The sequence below is a fragment of the Chiloscyllium punctatum genome, chromosome 21 (genome assembly GCF_047496795.1).
Source record: "Chiloscyllium punctatum isolate Juve2018m chromosome 21, sChiPun1.3, whole genome shotgun sequence".
In the NCBI taxonomy this organism is placed as follows: Eukaryota; Metazoa; Chordata; class Chondrichthyes; order Orectolobiformes; family Hemiscylliidae; genus Chiloscyllium; species Chiloscyllium punctatum.
The window spans coordinates 23,021,847-23,042,161 of record NC_092759.1 but is presented as its reverse complement, the minus strand read 5'-3'; the positions used below and the strand labels follow the sequence as shown (position 1 = coordinate 23,042,161).

General features: G+C 43.2%; 1 protein-coding gene across 2 annotated transcripts in view; it reads right to left on the bottom strand.

Moving 5' to 3' along the window:
- Window positions 1-664: 664 nt before the first annotated feature.
- Window positions 665-20,315, bottom strand: part of LOC140492662 (proteasome subunit beta type-6-like) — a 42,296-nt gene continuing 22,645 nt past the window's right edge. Inside the window, exons 6-7 of one of the 2 annotated variants that reach the window (XR_011963600.1) lie at window positions 8,867-9,888; window positions 665-2,514 (exon numbers count right to left, since the gene is read on the bottom strand). Coding sequence is in view for 1 of the 2 variants with exons in the window: in XM_072591699.1 (XP_072447800.1) it covers window positions 9,761-9,888 (128 nt within the window). In the remaining variant the exon portion in view is untranslated. The remainder of the gene's footprint in view (window positions 2,515-8,866; window positions 9,889-20,315) is intronic. The other variant, XM_072591699.1, reaches the window with a different exon arrangement.

Below are 20,315 nucleotides of genomic sequence, written 5' to 3'. Positions count from 1 at the left end.
TGTCGGGGTGGAGAAGGACCTGATCTCTCTTCTTCTTGGCCTGCCCAGTGTGTTTCCTGCAGATGCGCATAAAAAAACTTTTCAACAAAACAAGAAAGAATATCTTGCTAGGTTGGATATCCGAAAACCTCCTGGGCCTGTCGGGTTTGCAGAAGATTGTTATGGTGAATATTCCCCATGATTTTCTCACAAATATGGTACACCACAAAACTGAGAGTTTTTATAAGACATAGCAGCCCTTTTTGAAATACCTGGACACAGATTTACCTACCACACTAACAAGGACTTTTATATAAGCATAACTGTTGTGTTTTACGAGTCCAATATCCAAGGAGAAGGAACTGCGAATGTATGAATGTCTTGTTTGGTTGCATTGAGTTATTGCTATCTATTAGTTTGTTGTTAGTTATTAATTATTTAGTTAAATAATTAGTTGAGTTTTTTTATTATATATTTTTCTACATATTATTTATTTGTACATGAGGGCAGGTTGGGTTTTTTGTGTTCTTTTCTTTGCATTGTTTTGAATTGCATTGTTTTATATTTGTTGTAATATTTTTAAAAACTTTTTTTTCAATAAAAATATATTTTAAAAAACACTCATGATTTGGAGATGTCAGTGTTGGACTGGGGTGTACAAAGCTAAAAAACACACAACACCAGGTTATAGTCCAACAGGTTTAATTGGAAGCACTAGCTTTCGGAGCGACGCTCCTTCATCAGGTGGTTGTGGAGGACACAATTGTAAGGCACAGAATTTATAGCAAATGTTTACAGTGTGATGTAACTGAAATTATACATTGAATAATAACTTGATTGTTTGTTGAGTCTCTCATCTGTTAGAATGACCATAATAGTTTCATTTCTTTCATGTGTAAATCACAAAACTTTTTTAAAAGTTAGATTCTCAAGTTAATTGTAACAATTGGTGTCAGCCAGAGAGGATGTTAATAGGTTGAAGGTGTTAGCCCCCTGTGTTCCCTGTCTGTGCCATAATGTTTAGACTGATTCTAATCTAAAAAATTGAGTTAACAGAGTCTTACATGGATTCATGCAGTTTTTGAGCAAAGTACAATGTAACTCTGCAAGTACAAATTCACCCCACAAACGTATGTGTATATGTGTGCGTGCATGTGTGTGTGTGTTTGTCTGGGATGGGGGTTTGTGAGTGTCTGTGAGAGAGTCTATAGGTGCATGTGTGAGTGTAAATGGGTCGAGGTCTGTGAGAGGGTGCATGTATGAGTGTGGGAGTGTGTGTGTCTGGGGTGGGGGGGTTATGAGTGTCTGTGAGAGAGTGTATAAGTGTGTGTGTGAGTGTAAGGGGGCTAAGTCTGTGAGAGGGTGCATGTGCGAATGTGAGTGTGCGTGTGTCTGTAGGAGTGTGTGTGAGTGTCTGTGTGTGTTTAGGTGTGCATATGTGTGTGTGTGTGTGAGTGTGTGTGTGTAGGAATGTCTGTGTGTATGTATAGTGCAATGGTGGTCACCTTGTAGTGTGACATGAACCCAAGTTCCTGGTTGAGGCCCTCCCTATGTGTATGGAACTTAGCTATCAGCCTCTGCTTGGCCACTTTTCGCTGCTGCCTGTCCCGAAGTCCGCCTTGGAGGATGGTCACCTGAAGGTCCGAGGTCGAATGTCCTGGACCGCTGAAGTGTTCTCCAACTGGGAGGGAATACTTCTGTCTGTTGATTGTTGTGTGATGCCCATTCATCTGTTGCTGTCGCCCTGCTCGGTTTCCCCAATGTACTACGCCTCAGGGCATCCTTGCCTGTAGCGTATAAGATAGACAACGCTGGCTGAGTCTCATGTGTACCTGCCATGTATATGGTGGGAGGTGTCCCTACGCGTAATGATGGTATCCATGTCCACACTCTGACACGTCTTGCAGCGCCTACTGTGACCGAGTTGGATGGAGTTGGCCTGAAAGCCAGGCTGTTTGCTATGAACAACGCTCTGTTTGAGGTTTGATGGTTGTTTAAAGGCAAGCAGTAGAGGTTTGGGGAAGGACTTGACGAGGTGCTCATCCGCATTGATAATGTGTTGCAGGTCACGAAGAACATGGCATAGTTCTTCGGCTCCTGGGGTGTACTGGACAACGAAGGGTACCCTGTCGGTTGCAGCACGTCTCTGTCTCCTGAGGTTCCTTGCTGTGGCACGTTGGAACTGCGGTCGATGAGTTGAGCATTGTACCCCATTCTTGAGGGAATTCCTGAGTCCTTCCAGGTGTCCATCACGTTCCTCCTCATCTGAGCAGATCCGATGTACACGTAGGGCTTGTCCATAGGGGATGGCTGTTTTAGTATGCTTTGGGTAGAAGCTGGAGAAGTGTAACATTGTGAGGTTGTCTGTGGGTTTGCAGTAGAGTGTAGTGCTGAGGTTAGTCCTTGATGGAGATGCATGTGTCCAAGAATGAGACAGATAGTAGAGAGTAGTCCATGGTGAGTTTGATGGTGGGATGAAACTTGTTGACATCACTGTGTAGTTTTATCAGTGACTTGAATCCCATTTACCACCTCCTGAGAAAAAGAATAAGAAATGACATCACCACAGGAAATGACATCACCAACCCAAAGAAAATCAAACACACAAAGAGAAAGCAGGCTACATGACCAGTGCATTACCCGGAGGCTCACTGAAGATGCTACCTAGTATGATGACGAAACATTTGAAAACAAACCTTCCAGCTCAGCGAGTAAACCTACATCCAGAACTTCAACCTGAGCTACAAATCTTCTCAAAACTTGCTAACACCTAAGAGTGCAATATGCTAAAACTGGCCTGAAAACAGGAAACCAATACCATCCAACAGAGCGCCACCCATGAATAGCTGTACTTCCTACACGAATGCCTGTGGAAACAGATACTACCTAAATGTACTGCCTAAGTACCTAAATACTACAAACCTCCCCTTAACACCCCACTAGCCAAATGATTGGCAGAACAAAATGGCCACAGAATGCTGAAAGAAATGATTAATGATGCCCACAACTGACTCCTTAAATACAACCAGGAAACATTGTGCCAAAAATCTTTACTCAGAAATGCAACAGACCATGAATGGACAGATACAGTATAACAAGCAATAGACATTAGATAGCAACAAACACAGAAATGATAAAAACTAGACCTGTAAAAAAAAAATGACAAACTTACACAAAATAACAACACTGACAACACAGAAACAAGGATAAAAAAACTTATCTGACCGACCCTTAACAGACACTGAAAAAGCCATCATAGTAAAAGAATTAAATTACAATTTCCAGGTTGTGGACAAGAAATCTTTCTTAGCAGCATTAGAAACAACACTGAAAGACAATCAACTGTCAAAGGAAACCCAGAAAACTATCAGACAGACTGTCACACCAACATTAAGCAGGAAAAAGGAAAGTAACACACTCAATACAAGAAAGAAAAGCACTAGAAATAGCAAAAGAAGATTAAAAAATTGCTATCCTATCTCAGACAAAGGATGCTTGACAGTTATTTTAAATCAAAGAGACTACATTGAGAAAGTGAATGCACTACTTGCAAATACTAATTCTTACCAACAAGTGGCAATAGACCTGACCCCACAACTAGAGAACCAAATCACAGCACTACTCAAAAAACTTCAGAAATCTTAGAATAAGATTTCCAAACAATGAAACCAGACAAATCCAACACACCAGGCTTCTATGAGTTACCCAAAATTCACAAACCAGGAGTCCTCCTCAGACCTATGGTCTCGCTACCTGGAACACCAATTTACAGATTGGCCAAGAATCTTTACCAAAGACTAAAACACTTAGTAGAAGACTCACACCACTCCATCCACTCCACCCAAGAATTCCTGAAGACCAAAGACACCAAGATAGAAGAGGATAAAATAATGGTCTCCTTTGATGTAACAGCCCTGTTCACATCCATCAACATCAACCCGGCAAAGGAAACACTGACTACACTATTAGAAGAACCAAAGACATGCACCAAACACCACCAACTTCATCAGCAAGGGCAATATCATCAAGCTAGTGGACCTATGCCTTACCACTCACTTCACCTTCAACAACAAAATCTGCAGACAAACCAACAGAACACCCAAGGGATCTCCTATATAAGGGTTCCTGGCAGAGGCAGTAATGCAGAGACTCTAACAAACAGCTCTGCCAACTATCCAACCCAAACTTTGGGTCCGCTATGTGGATAACACCATTGTCATCACTAAATGAAACAAATTAGAGGAAACCTTCAAGACTATCAATAATACCCTTACTGGCATAAAATTCACTGAAGAGGAGGAAAACAACAAACTGCCTAGATGTCACAGTCGAGCGAACAGCCAGTGGGGAACTTCAAACCAGCATCGACAGGAAAATAACATGTATGGAACAAATATTGAACTACAGAAGCAATCATCCCAACATCCACAAACAAAGCTACATTAGAACATTATTTCAACCAGCTACCATACATGCAGCACAGAGGAACTATGAACAGCAGAGGAAAATCACCTATACAGGGTATTCAAAAAGAACGGGTACACAATGAACACACTCTGCCGATTCCTCTGCACCAAACCCAAACAAGCAGACAAAACACGTCCAGAAACTCTAGCCACTCTCCCCTAATCAAAGACATCTTGGAAATGACTGCCAGACTACTCAGATCTCTTGGCAACATGGTAGCCCACAAACCCCCAACACACTAAAACAACAGCTAATGAATTTGAAAGACCCTATAATGGCAAGCAAAATTAATTTACAAAATACCTTGTAAGAACTATAACTGACACTACATTGGACAAACAGGCAGAAAACTAGACACCAGGATACATGAATGTCAACTAGCCACAAAAAGATATGACCCTCTCTCACTAGTATCCTTACATATGGATGAGGAAAGACACCACTTCGACTGGGACAACACATCCTCCTAGGACAAACCAAACAGAGACACGTACCAGAATTCCTAGAAGCATTACATTGCAACTGGCACCCTATCAACAAACACATTGACTTGGATCCCACTTACCACCCCCAAGAAAAAGAGCAGGAAATGACATCACCATAAGAAATGACATCGCCACAGGAAATAACATCACCAACCCAAAGAAACCCAAACACAAAAATAGAAAGAGGGCTACACCACCAATGCTTCATCCGGAGGCTCGGTGAAAATGCTACCGAGTGTGGTGACAAAACGTCTGAAAATGAACCTTCCAGCTCAACAAGTAAACCTACATTCAGAAGTCATAGAGATGTACAGCATGGAAACAGACCCTTTGGTCCAACCCGTCCATGCCAACCAGATATCCCAACCCAATCTCGTCCCACCTGCCAGTACCCGGCCCATATCCCTCCAAATCCTTCCTATTCATATACCCATCCAAATGCCTCTTAAATGTTGCAATGGTACCAGCCTCCACCACATCATCTGGCAGCTCATTCCATACACGCACCACTCTCTATGTGAAAAAGTTGTCCCTTACATCTCCTTAATATCTTTCCCCTCTCACCCTAAACCTATGCCCTCTTGTTCTGGACTCCCCGACCCCAGGGAAAAGACTTTGCCTATTTACCCTATCCATGCCCCTCATAATTTTGTAAACCTCTATAAGGTCACCCCTCAGCCTCCGATGCTCCAGGGAAAACAGCCCCAGCCTGTTAAGCGTCTCCCTATAGCTCAAATCCTCTAATCCTGGCAACATCCTTGTAAATCTTTTCTGAACCCTTTCAACTTTCACAACATCTTTCCGATAGGAAGGAGATCAGAATTGCACGCAATATTCCAACAGTGGCCTAACCAATGTCCTGTACAGCCGCAACATGACCTCCCAACTCCTGCACTCAGTACTCTGACCAATAAAGGAAAGCATACCAAACGCCTTCTTCACTATCCCATCTACCTGCAACTCCACTTTCAAGGAGATATGAACCTGCACTCCAAGGTCTCTGTTCAGCAACACTCCCTAGAACCTTACCATTAAGTGTATAAGTCCTGCTAAGATTTGCTTTCCCAAACTGCAGCACCTCGCATTTATCTGAATTAAACTCCATCTGCCACTTCTCAGCCCATTGGCCCATCTGGTCAAGATGCTATTGTAATCTGAGGTAACCCTCTTCGCTGTCCACTACACCTCCAATTTTGGTATCATCTGCAAACTTACTAACTGTACCTCTTAAGCTCACATCCAAATCAGTTACGTAAATGACAAAAAGTAGAGGATCCAGCACCGATCCTTGTGGCACTCCACTGGTCACAGGCCTCCAGTCTGAAAAACAACCCCCCACCACCACCCTCTGTCTTCTACCTTTGAGCCAGTTCTGTATCCAAATGGCTAGTTCTCAACCTGAGCTACTAATCATCTCAGAGGGAGGATCAGCATGGAACTGTTTCTTTGACCAGCAGCCTCAAAAAATGGACTGTTTGCTAAAACCATAACAAATCCAACCAGAGAAAAGCAGAGCTGGGGGAACTGGCCACTCCCCTTTTCCTAATTTTTTTAAATCTTAAAAGCTTCTTGAAGTAGATAAATCCAGACATTTTGGCCAGTCTGCCTCATACAACACTTCTGAAAAAATAGAGGACAACACAACCTTGTTAAATGAGCAGCATCGTCACAACACTTCCTGATACATCACCTATAGAACTCTTCCTTTCAGCCTTTCACATTGAAGTGCATAACTTCATATTTAGACATGGTTTGACTGCATTTATTTGCCACTCACTTAACTTGTCTAAACCACTTTGAAGCCTCTATATCTCCTCCTCATCACCCCACCCAATTTTGTTCAATTCGCAAACTTGGAAATGTTGCATTTGATTCCCTCATCTAAGTTATTATATATATATATATATATATATATATATATATATATATATATATATATATCACAAATAGCTGGGACCTTGTGATATCCCACTCGTCACTGTCTGCTACTCAGAAAAGGACCCACTTATTTCCATCTTTCTCTTTTTCTGTCAAACAATCCTTGATTACGCTAACCTTTGCCCCCATTCCATCTACTTTAAAGTTGCCCACAAATATCTTATGACTGGCCATCTGCCAATCCAAATATACCACATCTTATGGTTTTCTTCTTGTCTATTCTATGAGCTGTATCCTCAAAATAAATCTCCAGTATGTTTAAGCAGTTTGCCTTTTGTGTACTGTTTTTGCTGATTCCTGATGAAGGGCTTATGCCCAAAACGTTGATTCTCCTGCTCCTCAGATGCTGCTTGACCTGCTGTGCTTTTCCAGCATTGTGCTCGTGACTCTGAGCTCCAGCATCTGTAGTCCTCACTTTCTCCTACTGGGTATGATTAGTGTGCAATCTTCACTGCTGTTACTGGAAACGGTGTCAGAACCCATTGCTTTTGCAGTATCAGTGCCTCCAGCATTTATTTTTGAAATCACAAAGAGTAATTTGGATTGGCTGGAAGGCATAGTCACCAAATAAAGGGGTACCAATTTAAGACTAAGATGAGGAGAAATTTATATTTTCAGACGGTTGGAGCTTTTGGAACTCCTTACCACAAAGAGCTGGGAGGTCTGGGATGGTTGGTGCAGATCCGTGTCTAGTTAAGGCTGATAGGTAGATTCTTGACCAGTAGAGGAATCAAGAGTTACAGGAAAAATACATGAAGAATGTTGGATCAGCTATAATCCAATTGATTGGTGGAGTAGACTCAAAGGTATGAACAGCTGACTCTTGTTCCTATTTAGACGAGGCCAAGATGAATCATTCACTCTGTACCTCTGGCTGAAGATGGATGCAAAAGCTTGTTTTTTGCACTAATGTTGTGATTCCTCCTTCGTTGCAGAGTGAATATATGTGACGCCTCCTTTTCCAGCATTTAATTGGCCACCAGCCTTCAGTATTGGAACTGGCAAACATTGATCTGATTATTGGTTATGGAATCACTTAGTTCTGTCTATTGCATGCTCCTTCTACTGCATTGCATGCCAACAGTCCTGCATCAGAACTTCACCAGATTGAAACTTCACTTTTAGTATATCTGATCTCCCTAATTGCTCATATGATAGAGTGGAGAATATGCCTAGCCATGAGGTTACAGACTGCAGCTAAATACAGTTCACCACTGATAGCCTTCAGCTCTTCATGGATACTAAGATTAATGGGGAGAGTTCAAAGCTTGCCCCAATGTCAAGTTGAGACTTTCTCCTGAAATGAACGCGCAGTGATTACTACTACTGTCATTGCCATGGTCAGGGACACTTGTGATTGGCAAAATTGTGTGGACAAGATTAGGTTTTTTTTCAATCTCTTGGTCTCCTATTGTAGTATTTGTATAAGTATTGGCACTACACATCCACTCTACCCAACCAGAGAATATTGTGTCATGCCACCCTCACTGCTTCATCCAAGTATTGTTAATCCAGTACTTCTCCATGTTTATCAGCTGAGGTTGACAGCAGAGCTTGGACTTGGCTTTAGGTGGTGATCAGCAGGAAATTTCCTAACAGGCTACTTGAGTGAATGTCTTAAGATGTCATGGATCTGAAATCAATGTTGAGGTCCCAAAGAGCAATTCCTAATATCAGTCAAACCTCATGTTAGTAGCCAGGAACTAAACTCAATTAAAATGTTTAATGGAATGTCTTCCTTTAGAAATGGAAATTCTGTTACAGCTAAACACTAGCTCTATATAGACCATCTCAGAAGTACTTCTTACCTCAGGTAGAATGAATCAGTCTTTTAGAGGGTTACAGACGGCAAACTGGACTGCAAAGACACAGACCTGTCTTCCCTGCAGCACTGAAATTTAAGGGTCAATCTAATCAAGATGCTTAAAATGAATAAAGTATTTGATAAGGTAAAAGGAAAAAAGCTACTTCCTCTGCTGGGGAGAAGCAAGACGAACCTTAAAATTAGAGCAAGTCTGTTCGATGATGATGCTTCTTCACAAAAGATGCATAAAAATCAGAAACCCTCTCTACCCGCAAAAAAGCTGTTGAAGCAGAGGTTAATTTCAATTCAAAACACACGCATATTTTTGTCAGTCAAGATTATTAAGGATTACAGAGCCGAAACATCAATCATGATCAGAATGAATGGCTGAAATAGCAAAAACCCCCGTGGGCCTCCATTTCATACATTCCAATACGGTTCTATTTATTCGCAGAGTCAGCAAGGAAGCAAAATCAGATCTCTGAACTTTGCAAACTATAGTGTTACAAAAGCTTCATTTAAGTTTATATTTTTAAGAATACTAACTTGCAGTTTTAGGAATTAAAGCTGTAACCATAAAAGAAATGGGGCACAGGATTCAGAAAGTCATCAATGGCTTAAAGCAGTCAGCAAACAAACAGCTGAGGTATCCACAGCCATGAGGCTGTTAGATAGTGTGGGCTGTTCATAAGTTACAGGGGAAATAAACACTACAGCTGAGGTTATAACAGAAATGTTCAACAGCTATGGTGTTGCATAAGTTATGCTTACTTTATTAAATCTTATTGGTTAAAAAACAGGTTTTCTTTTGTATAAAACAATGAAATCCTGTGGCATAGTTCTATTGTTTAATTGCTGGGTGCTCAGATTTCTTTAAGCATAACAGTTCCTAATACAATAGTAACCATAGCATCATGAAACAAACATTCAAACAATATTCTTTTGAATAATTTCATTTCTAATATTTCCTGAAGGTTGCTACTGGCACCCTTGAAACAACACTGCTGCATAATACATCACATGAAATCTAATTGACAGCAATGAAGAAATATCGAAATCAAGTAATGAACTGCCCTTTCCAGCCACTTCACGAAGACTGAAACTTTGGCAGTTGGTGCCCAGAGATGATGCTGCGCTCGACTCCTTTCTCAGAGACAGCTGCCAAGCGAATCACCCCACCACTTGACCCATCTCGATCCATCGCAAGTGCAAGAGCTAAAACACAAACAGAAAATGGAATAGAATGAAGTAGATGGAAGAATCTCTTTACATTATGACCTTTTTGTTTAAACTGTTACTTTTCCTCAAGTAATTGACTTAGTATCTAGCACAACCCATCACTTTCAGTTGACAACAAAGTTACATCCTGTTTTCACTCAAAAATATTTTAGATATGCTCGCTGAATGATAAGGAGGAGAAAATTTGTCTGAATAGTTTACCTTCACATTTTGGATTAAGAGCTAGCCTTCTCTGTTATGCTGGCAGGCTGAGATTGGATTTGTAATCCATTACACTCACCAACTACAACAAAAAGTAAGCATTTACTAAATACCAAAACGTGTAAAATCAAGGAACCCAGTACCAAAAAACATGAAAACTTTGTAACATGAATGCAAGTGTTGTATAATGTTGAGCTGTGCAATATAATTTTGCTTTATGAAACTAAAGAGGGAAATTGTGAGCCTGAACAGTATCAAGAATCATTGAAGTTAAACACAATTTCCTGGTAACAGCTCTAATTATTTCAGCTGCAGATTGTTACAAAGTTGGAAGTGCCAAGTGCAGTAAAGAGTAGAAAATATCTGAATCCTGCAGACAGATAGCATTTCACATTCATTGTGGGTAAAAGAGACAAATCCAACTCAGCTTAAAAGAAACAATTTATATAACAGACTCAAGCTCACCAGACCAACCTTTAAATCAAAGGATGACTGCCACTGTGAAGGCAACAGTAACTGATAGAATAATGGAATCCCTACAGTGTGGAAACAGGCCACTTGGCCCAATGGGTCCACGCCGACCTGTTTCCCTTACCCTTTCCCTGCATTTCCCATGGTTAACCCACCTAGCCTGCACATCCCTAAACACTATAGGCAATTTAGCATGGCCAATCTACCAAACTTACACATCTTTGGACTGTGTGAGGAAACCTGCGCAGACACAGGGAGAACATGCAAACTCCACACAGACAGTTCCCCAAATGTGGGATTGAATCTGGATCCCTGGTGCTGTGTGGCAAGAGTACTAACCACCGAGCCCCATGCTGTTCATTAGTGTCTGGCCGGGACAGTGCTGTAGGTCCCATGGTTAAGGGAGATACACCTTGCCCCCGCCCACTTGTCCACAATAGCAACCATGTGGAGCTACCAGTCACTGTTTGATATCCCTGCGGGTGGCTGCTTCCCAGTATCTCATTGTTGAAAAATTCAAAAGGACTGAGAGGAGCAAATAGCTTTCCATCTTGTGGCCTGGAGATTTGAACTTTGCTTGCTTGTGTATTCTTTTTCCATCTTATTATCACAGAACCCCTATAATGTGGAAACAGGCCATTCGACACAAGACCACACTGGTGCTCTGAAAAGTAACCCACCCAGACCCATTCCCCAATCCTATTATCCTGTATTTACCCCAGACTAATGGACCTAACCTACACATCCTGAACACTACAGGCAATGCAGCATCGCCAATTCACCTAAGCTGCACATCTTTGGATTGTGGGATTTATTTTTTCTTTTGTTTCAGCAGCAGGAAGAGCGGGAATGGCAACCAGGAGGCTGACAGGAAGGTGAATCACTGATTTATAAACTCATGAATAGGCGGATGCACACTGAGCAGCAGCATTACCCCAAACACTACTTAGGTAGTGCCTCCCACCCATCCTCCACCTCAAACCAAAAACAAAGGTTGTGTGCGCCAGATTGGTCAGGTACCTAGTGATTTTTTTTTATTCTTTATTTTTCTACAGTCTCTTGGGAATTTAGAACAGTGGGAATAGAGGCTAGGGCAGTTGAACGTTCCTCCTGCAGAATGTGAGAGGTAAGGGTCCCAGCTGACTGCATCTGCAGGAAGTGCACCCAACTCCAGCTCCTCGAAAACCATGTTAGGGAACTGGAGCTGGAGCTGGAGCTGGAGCTGGATGAACTTCAGATCATTTGGGAGGCGGAGGGGGTTATAGAGAGGAGTTACATGGAGGTAGTCACACCTCAGGTATAAGAAAAAGCCAGATGGGTTACCATCAGGGAACTGAAAGGGAACCAGTAGGCAGTGCAGGGATCCCCTGTGGCCATTCCCCTCAACGGCATGTATACTGTTTTGGATACTGTTGTGGGGGAACGACTTACTGGGGGATAAGCCATGGGGTACAGGTCTCTGGCACAGAGTCTGTCCCTGTTGCTCAGAAGGGAAGGAGGGAGAGAAGCAGAGCATTAGCCATTTTGGACTCCAATGTTAGGGGACAGACAGGAGGTTCTGTGGGAACAAGAGAGAGAGAGACACAGATGGTGTGTTGCCTCCCAGGTGCCATGGTTCATGATGTCTCGGATCGTGTTTTCAGGATCCTTGAGGGGGAAGGGGAACAGCCCCAAGTCGTGGTCCCTTTAGGCACTAATGGCATAGGTAGGAAGAGGCATGGAGATTTAAGGCAGAAATTCAGGCAGCCAGGGTGGAACCTTAGTGCTGGAACAAACAGAATTGTTATCTCTGGTTTGTTGCCCGTGCCACATGCTAGCAAGGTGAAGAATAGGGAGAAAGGAGAGTCGGACACGTGGCTACAGGGACGGTGTAGGAGGGAGGGTTTCAGATACCTGGATAATTGAGGCTAGTTCTGGGATAGGTGGGACCACTACAGATAGGGTGGTCTACACCTGAGCCAAAGGGATATCAATATCCTTGGGGGGGGGATTTGCTAATGCTCTTCAGGAGGGTTTAAACTAATTCAGCAGGGGAATGGGAACCTACGTTGGAGTACTGGTATCAAGGAGGTTGAGAGTAGTGCGGTCAGAAATGAGGTATCAAGGTCACAAGAGTCCACTGCTAAGCAGGAAGGTGGTTTGAAGTGTGTCTACTTCAACGCCAGGGGCATCCAGAATAAAGTGGGTGAACTGGCAGCGTGGGTTGGTACCTGGGACTTCGATGTTTTGGCCATTTCGGTGACATGGGTAGAGCAGAGACAGGAATGGTTGTTGCAGGTTCCAGGATATAGATGTTTCAGTAAACAGACAAGATGGTAAAAACGGGGGAATTGTGGTATTGTTAGTCAAGGACAGTATTACGGTGGCAGAAAGGATGTTTATGGACTCGTCAAATGAGGTAGTATGGGCTGATGTTAGAAACAGGAAAGGAGAGGTCACCCTGTTGGGAGTTTCTGTAGGCCTCTGAATAGTTCCAGAGATGTAGTTGAAAGGATAGCAAAGATAATTCTGGATAGAAGCGAGAGTAACAGGATAGCTGTTATGGGGGATTTTAACTTTCCAAATATTGACTGGAACTGAAGTTCGATGACTTCAAATGGGTCAGGTTTTGTCTAATGTGTGCAGGATGGTTTCCTGACACAGTACATACACAGGCCAACAAGGGGAGAGGCTGGGATTTGAGGCTGGGTTATGAACCCAGCCAGGTGTTAGATTTGGAGATAGTGATCACAATTTGGTTATGTTTGCCTTAGCGATGGAAAGAGATAGGTATATACCACAGGGCAAGAGTTATAGCTGCGGGAAAGGCAATTATGATGCGATTAGGCAAAATTTAGGATGCATAGGATGGGGAAGAAAACTGCAGGGAATGGGCACAATTGAAATGTACAGAATCCCTACAGTGTGGAAACAGGCCCTTCAGCCCAACAAGTTCATAGCTACCCTCCGAAGAGGAGCCCACCTAGACCTATTCCCCTACATTTACCCCTGACTAATACACCTAACCAACACACCCCTGAACATTATGGGGCAATTTAGCATGGCCAATCTACCTAACCTGCACATTTTTGGATTGTGAGAGGAAACCAGAGTACCCAGAGGAAACCCACGCAGATACAGGGAGAACGTGCAAACTCCACACACACACACACACACAGTCACCCAAGGTTGGCACTGAATCCGGGTCCCTGCCACTGTAAGGCAGCAGTGCTAAGCACTAAGCCACTGTGCCACCTTTATCACCACATCTACCGCTTTACTCATCCACCTGTTTGGTCACCTTCTCAAAAAAATCAGTCAAGAGGTAGGATTTAAAATCATCTCGAGAAGAATAAGTTGATTAGGGATAATCAACATGGTTTTGTGAAGAGTAGGTCGTGCCTCACAAACCTTACTGTGTTCTTTGAGACGGTGACCAAACTGGTAGATGAGGGTAAAGCAGTTAATGTGGTGTATATGGATTTCAGTAAGGCGTTTGATACGGTTCCCCACGGTAGGCTTCTGCACAAAATAAGGAGGCATGGGATTGAGGATGATTTAGTGGTTTGTATCAGACATTGCTAGCTGAAAGAAGTCAGAGGGTGGTGGTTGATGGGAAATGTCCATCCTGGAGTTCAGTTAGTAGTTGGGTACTGCAAGGACCTGCTTTGGGGCCACTGCTGTTTGTCATTTTTATAAATGACCTGGATGAGGGTGTAGAAGGATGGGTTAGTAAATTTGCAGATGACACTAAGGTCAGTGGAGTTGTGGACAGTGCCGAAGGATGTTGCATGTTACAGAGGGACATAGATAAGCTGCAGAGCTGGGCTGAGAGGTGGAAAATGGACTTTAATGTGGAAAAGTGTGAGGTGATTCACTTTGGAAGGAGCAACAGGAATAAAGAGTACTGGGCTAATGGTAAGATTCTTGATAGTGCAGATGAGCAGAGAGATCTCAGTGTCCATGTATATAGATCCCTGAAAGTTGCCAAACAGGTTAATAGGGTTGTTAAGTAGGCATACAGTGAGTTAGCTTTTACGGGTAGAGGAATCGGGTTTTGGAGCCATGAGGTCATGTTGCAGCTGTACAAAACTCTGGTGTGGCCGCACTTGGAGTATTGTGTACAGTTCTGGTCACTGCATTATAGGAAGATGTGGAAGCTTTGGAAAGGGCTCAAAGGAGATTTGCCAGGATGTTGCCTGGTATGGAGGGAAGGTCTTATGAGGAAAGGCAAAGGGACTTGAGGCTGTTTTCGTTAAAGAGATGAAGGTTGAGAGGTGACTTAATTGAGACATATAAGATAATGAGAGGGTGAACAGTGAGAACCTTTTTCCTTGAATGATGATGGTTAGCACAAGGGGGCATAGCTTTAAACTGAGGGAGGATAGATATAGGACAGATGTCAGAGGTAGTTTCTTTACTCAGTAGTGGGGCGTGGAATGCCATGCCTGAAACAGTAGTAGACTCGCCAACTTTAAGAGCATTTAAATGGGCATTGGATAAACATATGGATGAAAATTGAATAGTGAAGGATAGATGGGCTTCAGAGTGATTCCACAGGTCGATGCAACATCGAGAGCCAAAGGGCCTGTACTGCGTTGTAATGTTCTATATCAATGTTAAACCATTTTTCCTGCCTTAATTATTATTGTGTGTGTGCGCACGTGCACGCATGTGCATGTGTGTGTTGAGGGGCTTTGAAAAAACAATTTAAATTGCATGAATTAGATTTACTGCTCCTACTGTTCCAGTTAAGTTGTTATTATGACTGTTACTGAAGCAAACTTGATAATGAATTACTTTTGTCCTGGATAGAGCCAGTCAGGCAAATTGGTAATTTTGCTGATCTAATTGGGATTTTACATATATATTGATGATTTGTGGAAAGGATAGGCACAATTCTCAACACTCTCCCCAGTTAAGTTGTGACAGTAGTGTCACTCATATCCTCTTCCATACCCCTTACTCTGCCTCCTCCAACCACCCACCTCAAATTCAACTCAAAAGTGATTCAAAAGGAGTAAGGAAAAGAAAAGCTCCATCAATCTTTATGGAATGTGAAAATCTAAGATTTTTTTTGGTAGTGCAAAATGTCATATTATTGTTCACAAGTTGGAGGACAGGCTACTTGCTTGACCTACAAGATCAGAAACTAGTCATATCAAATTCTGCCTGAATACTTCAATTTTCACACCACTGATACTCAGTTAGAAATGCAACTCCGAGGAGACCCAAGATGGCAGCAATCCAGTAGGTCTGAGTCTGCAGTGCTCTGCCTAAGACTCGGGCAAAGTGGGGCGCCCATCTTCACCTCACTTTTTAAACGATTCAGGATAGCTTTTGCCCAGCACTCTTAGTCATTTTGCATCAAATTTTAACAGTTGATACGAAGATAGGTGGAGTTGTGGACAGTGAGGAGGGCTGTTGTCGGCTGCAGAGGGACTTAGATATGATGCAGAGCTGGGCTGAGGAGTGGCAGATGGAGTTCAACCCTGTCAAGTGTGAGGTTGTCCATTTTGGAAGAACAAATAAGAATGCGGAATACAGGGTTAATGGTAGGGTTCTTAGTCAGGTGGAGGAACAGAGGGATCTTGGGGTCTATGTACATAGATCTTTGAAGGTTGCCACTCAGGTGGATAGAGTTTGTAAGAAGGCCTATGGAGTATTATCGTTCATTAGCAGAGGGATTGAATTCAAGAGTCGTGAGGTGATGTTGCAGCTGTACAGGACTTTGGTTAGGCCACATTTGGAGTACTGTGTGCAGTTCTGGTCGCCTCACTTTAGGAAAGATGTGGAAGCTTTGGAGAGGGTGCAGAGAAGATTTACCAGGATGTTGCCTGGAATGGAGAGTAGGTTGTACGAGGATAGGTTGAGAGTTCTCGGCCTTTTCTCGTTGGAACGGCGAAGGATGAGGGGTGACTTGATAGAGGTTTATAAGATGATCAGAGGAATAGATAGAGTAGACAGTCAGAAACTTTTTCCCCGGGTACAACAGAGTGTTACAAGGGGACATAAATTTAAGGTGAAGGGTGGAAGGTATAGGGGAGATGTCAGGGGTGGGTTCTTTACCCAGAGGGTGGTGGGTGCATGGAATGCGCTGCCCGTGGGAGTGGTAGAGTCAGAATCATTGGCGACCTTTAAGCGGCATTTGGATAGGTACATGGATGGGTGCTTAATCTAGGATAGAAGTTCGGCACAACATCGTGGGCCGAAGGGCCTGTTCTGTGCTGTATTGTTCTATGTTCTATGTTCTATGTTTTTTAAAAAATGACTAAGGGCAAAACCTCCCGCTGCTCGCAACAGGGAGGGACGCCTCCCCCATCCCTTCCCGCAGCAGCAGGTGACGTCCACGGCCACCTTGGGGGACTTACCTGCGAAGGCAAGCCTGATCTCCGAGATCGTCAAACTCCAGGAGAAGATCGACAGTCCATTGAAGGGGCCCAGTCCAGGTGGGAGCCGATCTCGGTCACACTGCAGAAGCATGACCGAGAGATCAAAAAACTCGGGCAGCATGTAAGAGGGGTGGAACAACGGGCTGCAGCCTCGAAGACTGCTGCTGAGTCATCTGTGAGTCAGGTCCAGGCTCTGGAACAGCGAGTCCAGACCCTGGAGGAGCACACTGACGACCTCAAGAATACAGGTCGTTGGAAAAATATGTGGTTGCTGGGCTTTCCCAAACGGGAGGAGGAAGGCCAGCTTGCGGATTTCTTGGAGCAATTGTGCCCACAATTATTGAAGTTGGAGTCGGAGCTGGGCCGGGTGCAGGTGGAACAGGCCCACTGGGTTGCTGTGCGCAGGCCCGGTCGGACAAGCACCCCACCCAGTTCAAGTCTGACTTCAATGTTATAAGGGAAAACAAATGCTCCTGGAGGCCTCCAGAATCCTGGGGAAGGATCCCCAGGCTATGATATACAAGGGTTTCAAGATAATGCTATTTCAGGAGTTCTCTCCAGTTGTGGTCCGCCAGAGGGCGGCATTCGATGAGGTGAAGAAGCATCTGAGAAACTTAAATATTCAATACCCAATGCTATATCTGGCAACACTGCGCTTCAGCCATGGAGGATCCGTATATAACTTTGGATCACCGGAGAAAGTAAAAAAATTCTTGGATGCTCTCAGATAGACTGAGAGACTTGAACTGTATGGATAACAACTTTATTTTGCCCCCCCCCCACTTTGTTTACTGTTCTTTCTTTCTCCATCTCTCTTTTACTCATCTTTCCCTGGGGGGGGGGGGGAGGGGGAGGGGCGTTCTTTACTCTTTCTTTGGTCTCCTTTGTGTGGCTTATCTGATTTGTGGGAGAGAGTATTTTCTAGAGTGGGGTTTTTTCTTTCTATTTAGTTGCCTAGTATTAGCTGGGATTGTAATTTTGTAACTTTATATATTTCTATTTTGTATTGTTTTTATTAAACGTATCTAGGTGATGGTGTGGGGAGGGGTGGATCATTCACTTTTAACTCCTGTTTTATAAGACACTTAAATTTATATACTCCATTTTGTAATGGCTGGGCCGAGGGCAGGGCCCTAGCTGGAAGAGGTTATGGCAGGGTTATTGGTAGGTCGTAATGCCCCCGGGAGCAAGGGGGAAAAGTCTCCATTCAAATATGCTGTGCGTTATTTTTACTTAGGAGTAGTACTTAATTGTGTTGATTTAAATATTTTAAAGAGTTCTTTATGTGTGAATTTTCTATGGTCTTTATTCAATGTCTTTTGGGTGGGGTTCTTCCTCCTGGGGGGTCTTGGGCCTGCTTGGACGATCTTGGGCCTGCCTGGACGATCATGGCTAACCATTCGCTTAGGTAGTACACCTGGAATATCAAGGGGAGTCATTCGCCAATCAAAAGGAAAAAAGAAAGGGTTGATGTACCTCTCTTACAGGAGACACATCTACTTGATAAGGAACACTTAAAGCTACAACAGGAAGCTACAACAAGTTTGGTCAGGTGTTCTTTTCACCTTTCAGCTCAAAAAGTAGGGGAGTAACAATTTTTATTCGGAAAAATCTTCCTTTCCAAATGTTAAGCCAGATAAAAGATGAGTTGGACAGTATATATTGATCACAGTCCTAATATATGGAGAGGAATTCGGGATTTTAAATTTTTATTGTCCCCCAGCACACCCTTTTAGACTTGTAACGGAAGCGTTCTCTAAGTTAATGGCTTTCGGGATCTGCCATACAATTATAGGGGGAGATTTTAATTGTATTATTGACCCACAGATGGATAACATGCCTCGGAGATGTAGGCAACTGGCGGTTCTGAGCAAGGAGCTAGGACTAGATGATGTGTGGACGCGTCTTCATCCCCAGGGCAGAGACTTTACTTTCTACTCTAACCCACACAAATGCCATACCAGAATTGATATTTTTTTGCTCCCTTGACCCTTTTGAATTCGATGCTGTCCTGTAAAATAGGTGGTATAACTATTTCTGATCATGCCGCAGTATATATGGAAGTCAAGACTGGGGATGATGGGATAGGCCCCTGAAATTGGCGTACGGATCCTCTCTTATTGAAGGATAGCAAATTTATAAAGTATTTTTCGCAGGAATTCAAAACCTTCTGGGATATTAACTCGGGTACAGCCAGTAACTCTTTGATGATGTGGGAGGCCACTAAGGCATATACACGAGGCTTGGTCATCTCATATTCTGCAACCCGGAAAAGACAAAAGGGAGAGCAATCGCGCCTGCTCGAGGCTCACCTGAAGGCAGCTGAAATTGTGTACGTTGATAGGCCCTCCATTACTAAACTACAGAGGATCACAGCCCTTAGGGCAGCCTTGAATACTGCACTTACTCAAACAGCAAAGGGTGAAATGTTATTCGCGAAGCAGAGATTATTTGAATATGGAGACAAGCCTGACAGGTATCGAGCGTACCTTGCCAGAAAGAAAAAGGTTCCCCAAGCCATTATGTCCATTAGAGAAAGTGCTGGTACCCTGATGTGTAATCGTAAAAAGATCAATACAGCCTTTAGAATGTTCTATTTTGAATTGTAAAAGTCACAGGACTGTGAGGATAGAACTGGGAAGATGGAGTCTTTATTTAAAAATTTGGTCCTTCCAGGCCTAACCTCAGAGCAGGTGTCGATCTTGAATGCCCCCTTGACAATCCAGGAAATACAGGATGCAGTTAGGCAGCTTCAGAGTGGCAAAGCGCCTGGGCCAGACGGATTGCAGGTTGAGTTCTATAAGAATTTATAGGGGAACTGGCTGGGCCACTCACAGATATGTATAATTACTCATAGTCAGGGCTGCCTCCTGCCTTCATTTAGAGCAGCAAATATTTCTCTCATTCTTAAGAAGGGAAAGGCCTCAGAAGATTGCTTTTCATACAGACCCATATCCTGGTTAAAAATGGATTTTAAAATTCTTTCAAAAATGCTAGCATTAAGACTGGAGAGGGTTTTACCATTCATTATAAACGAGGACCAGACAGGGTTTATAATGGGTCGCAGGTCAACTAATAACATTAGAAGGGACTTAAATATGATACAAGCCTGCCAGCAGGGAGCAATACCGGGTTTAGTTGTCTACCTAGATGCAGAGAAGGCATTTGATCGGGTAGAATGGCCATATCTTTTTTATATACTGGAACAGTTCGGTGTTGGAGAGGTCTTTACTAAATGGGTTTCAGTATTATATGACCATCAATGGTTTAAGTTCAGATAGCTTTAGCATTGGCAGGAGCTGTCGCCAGGAAAGTCCTCTCTCACCATTATTATTTACACTAGTAAATTGAACCACTAGC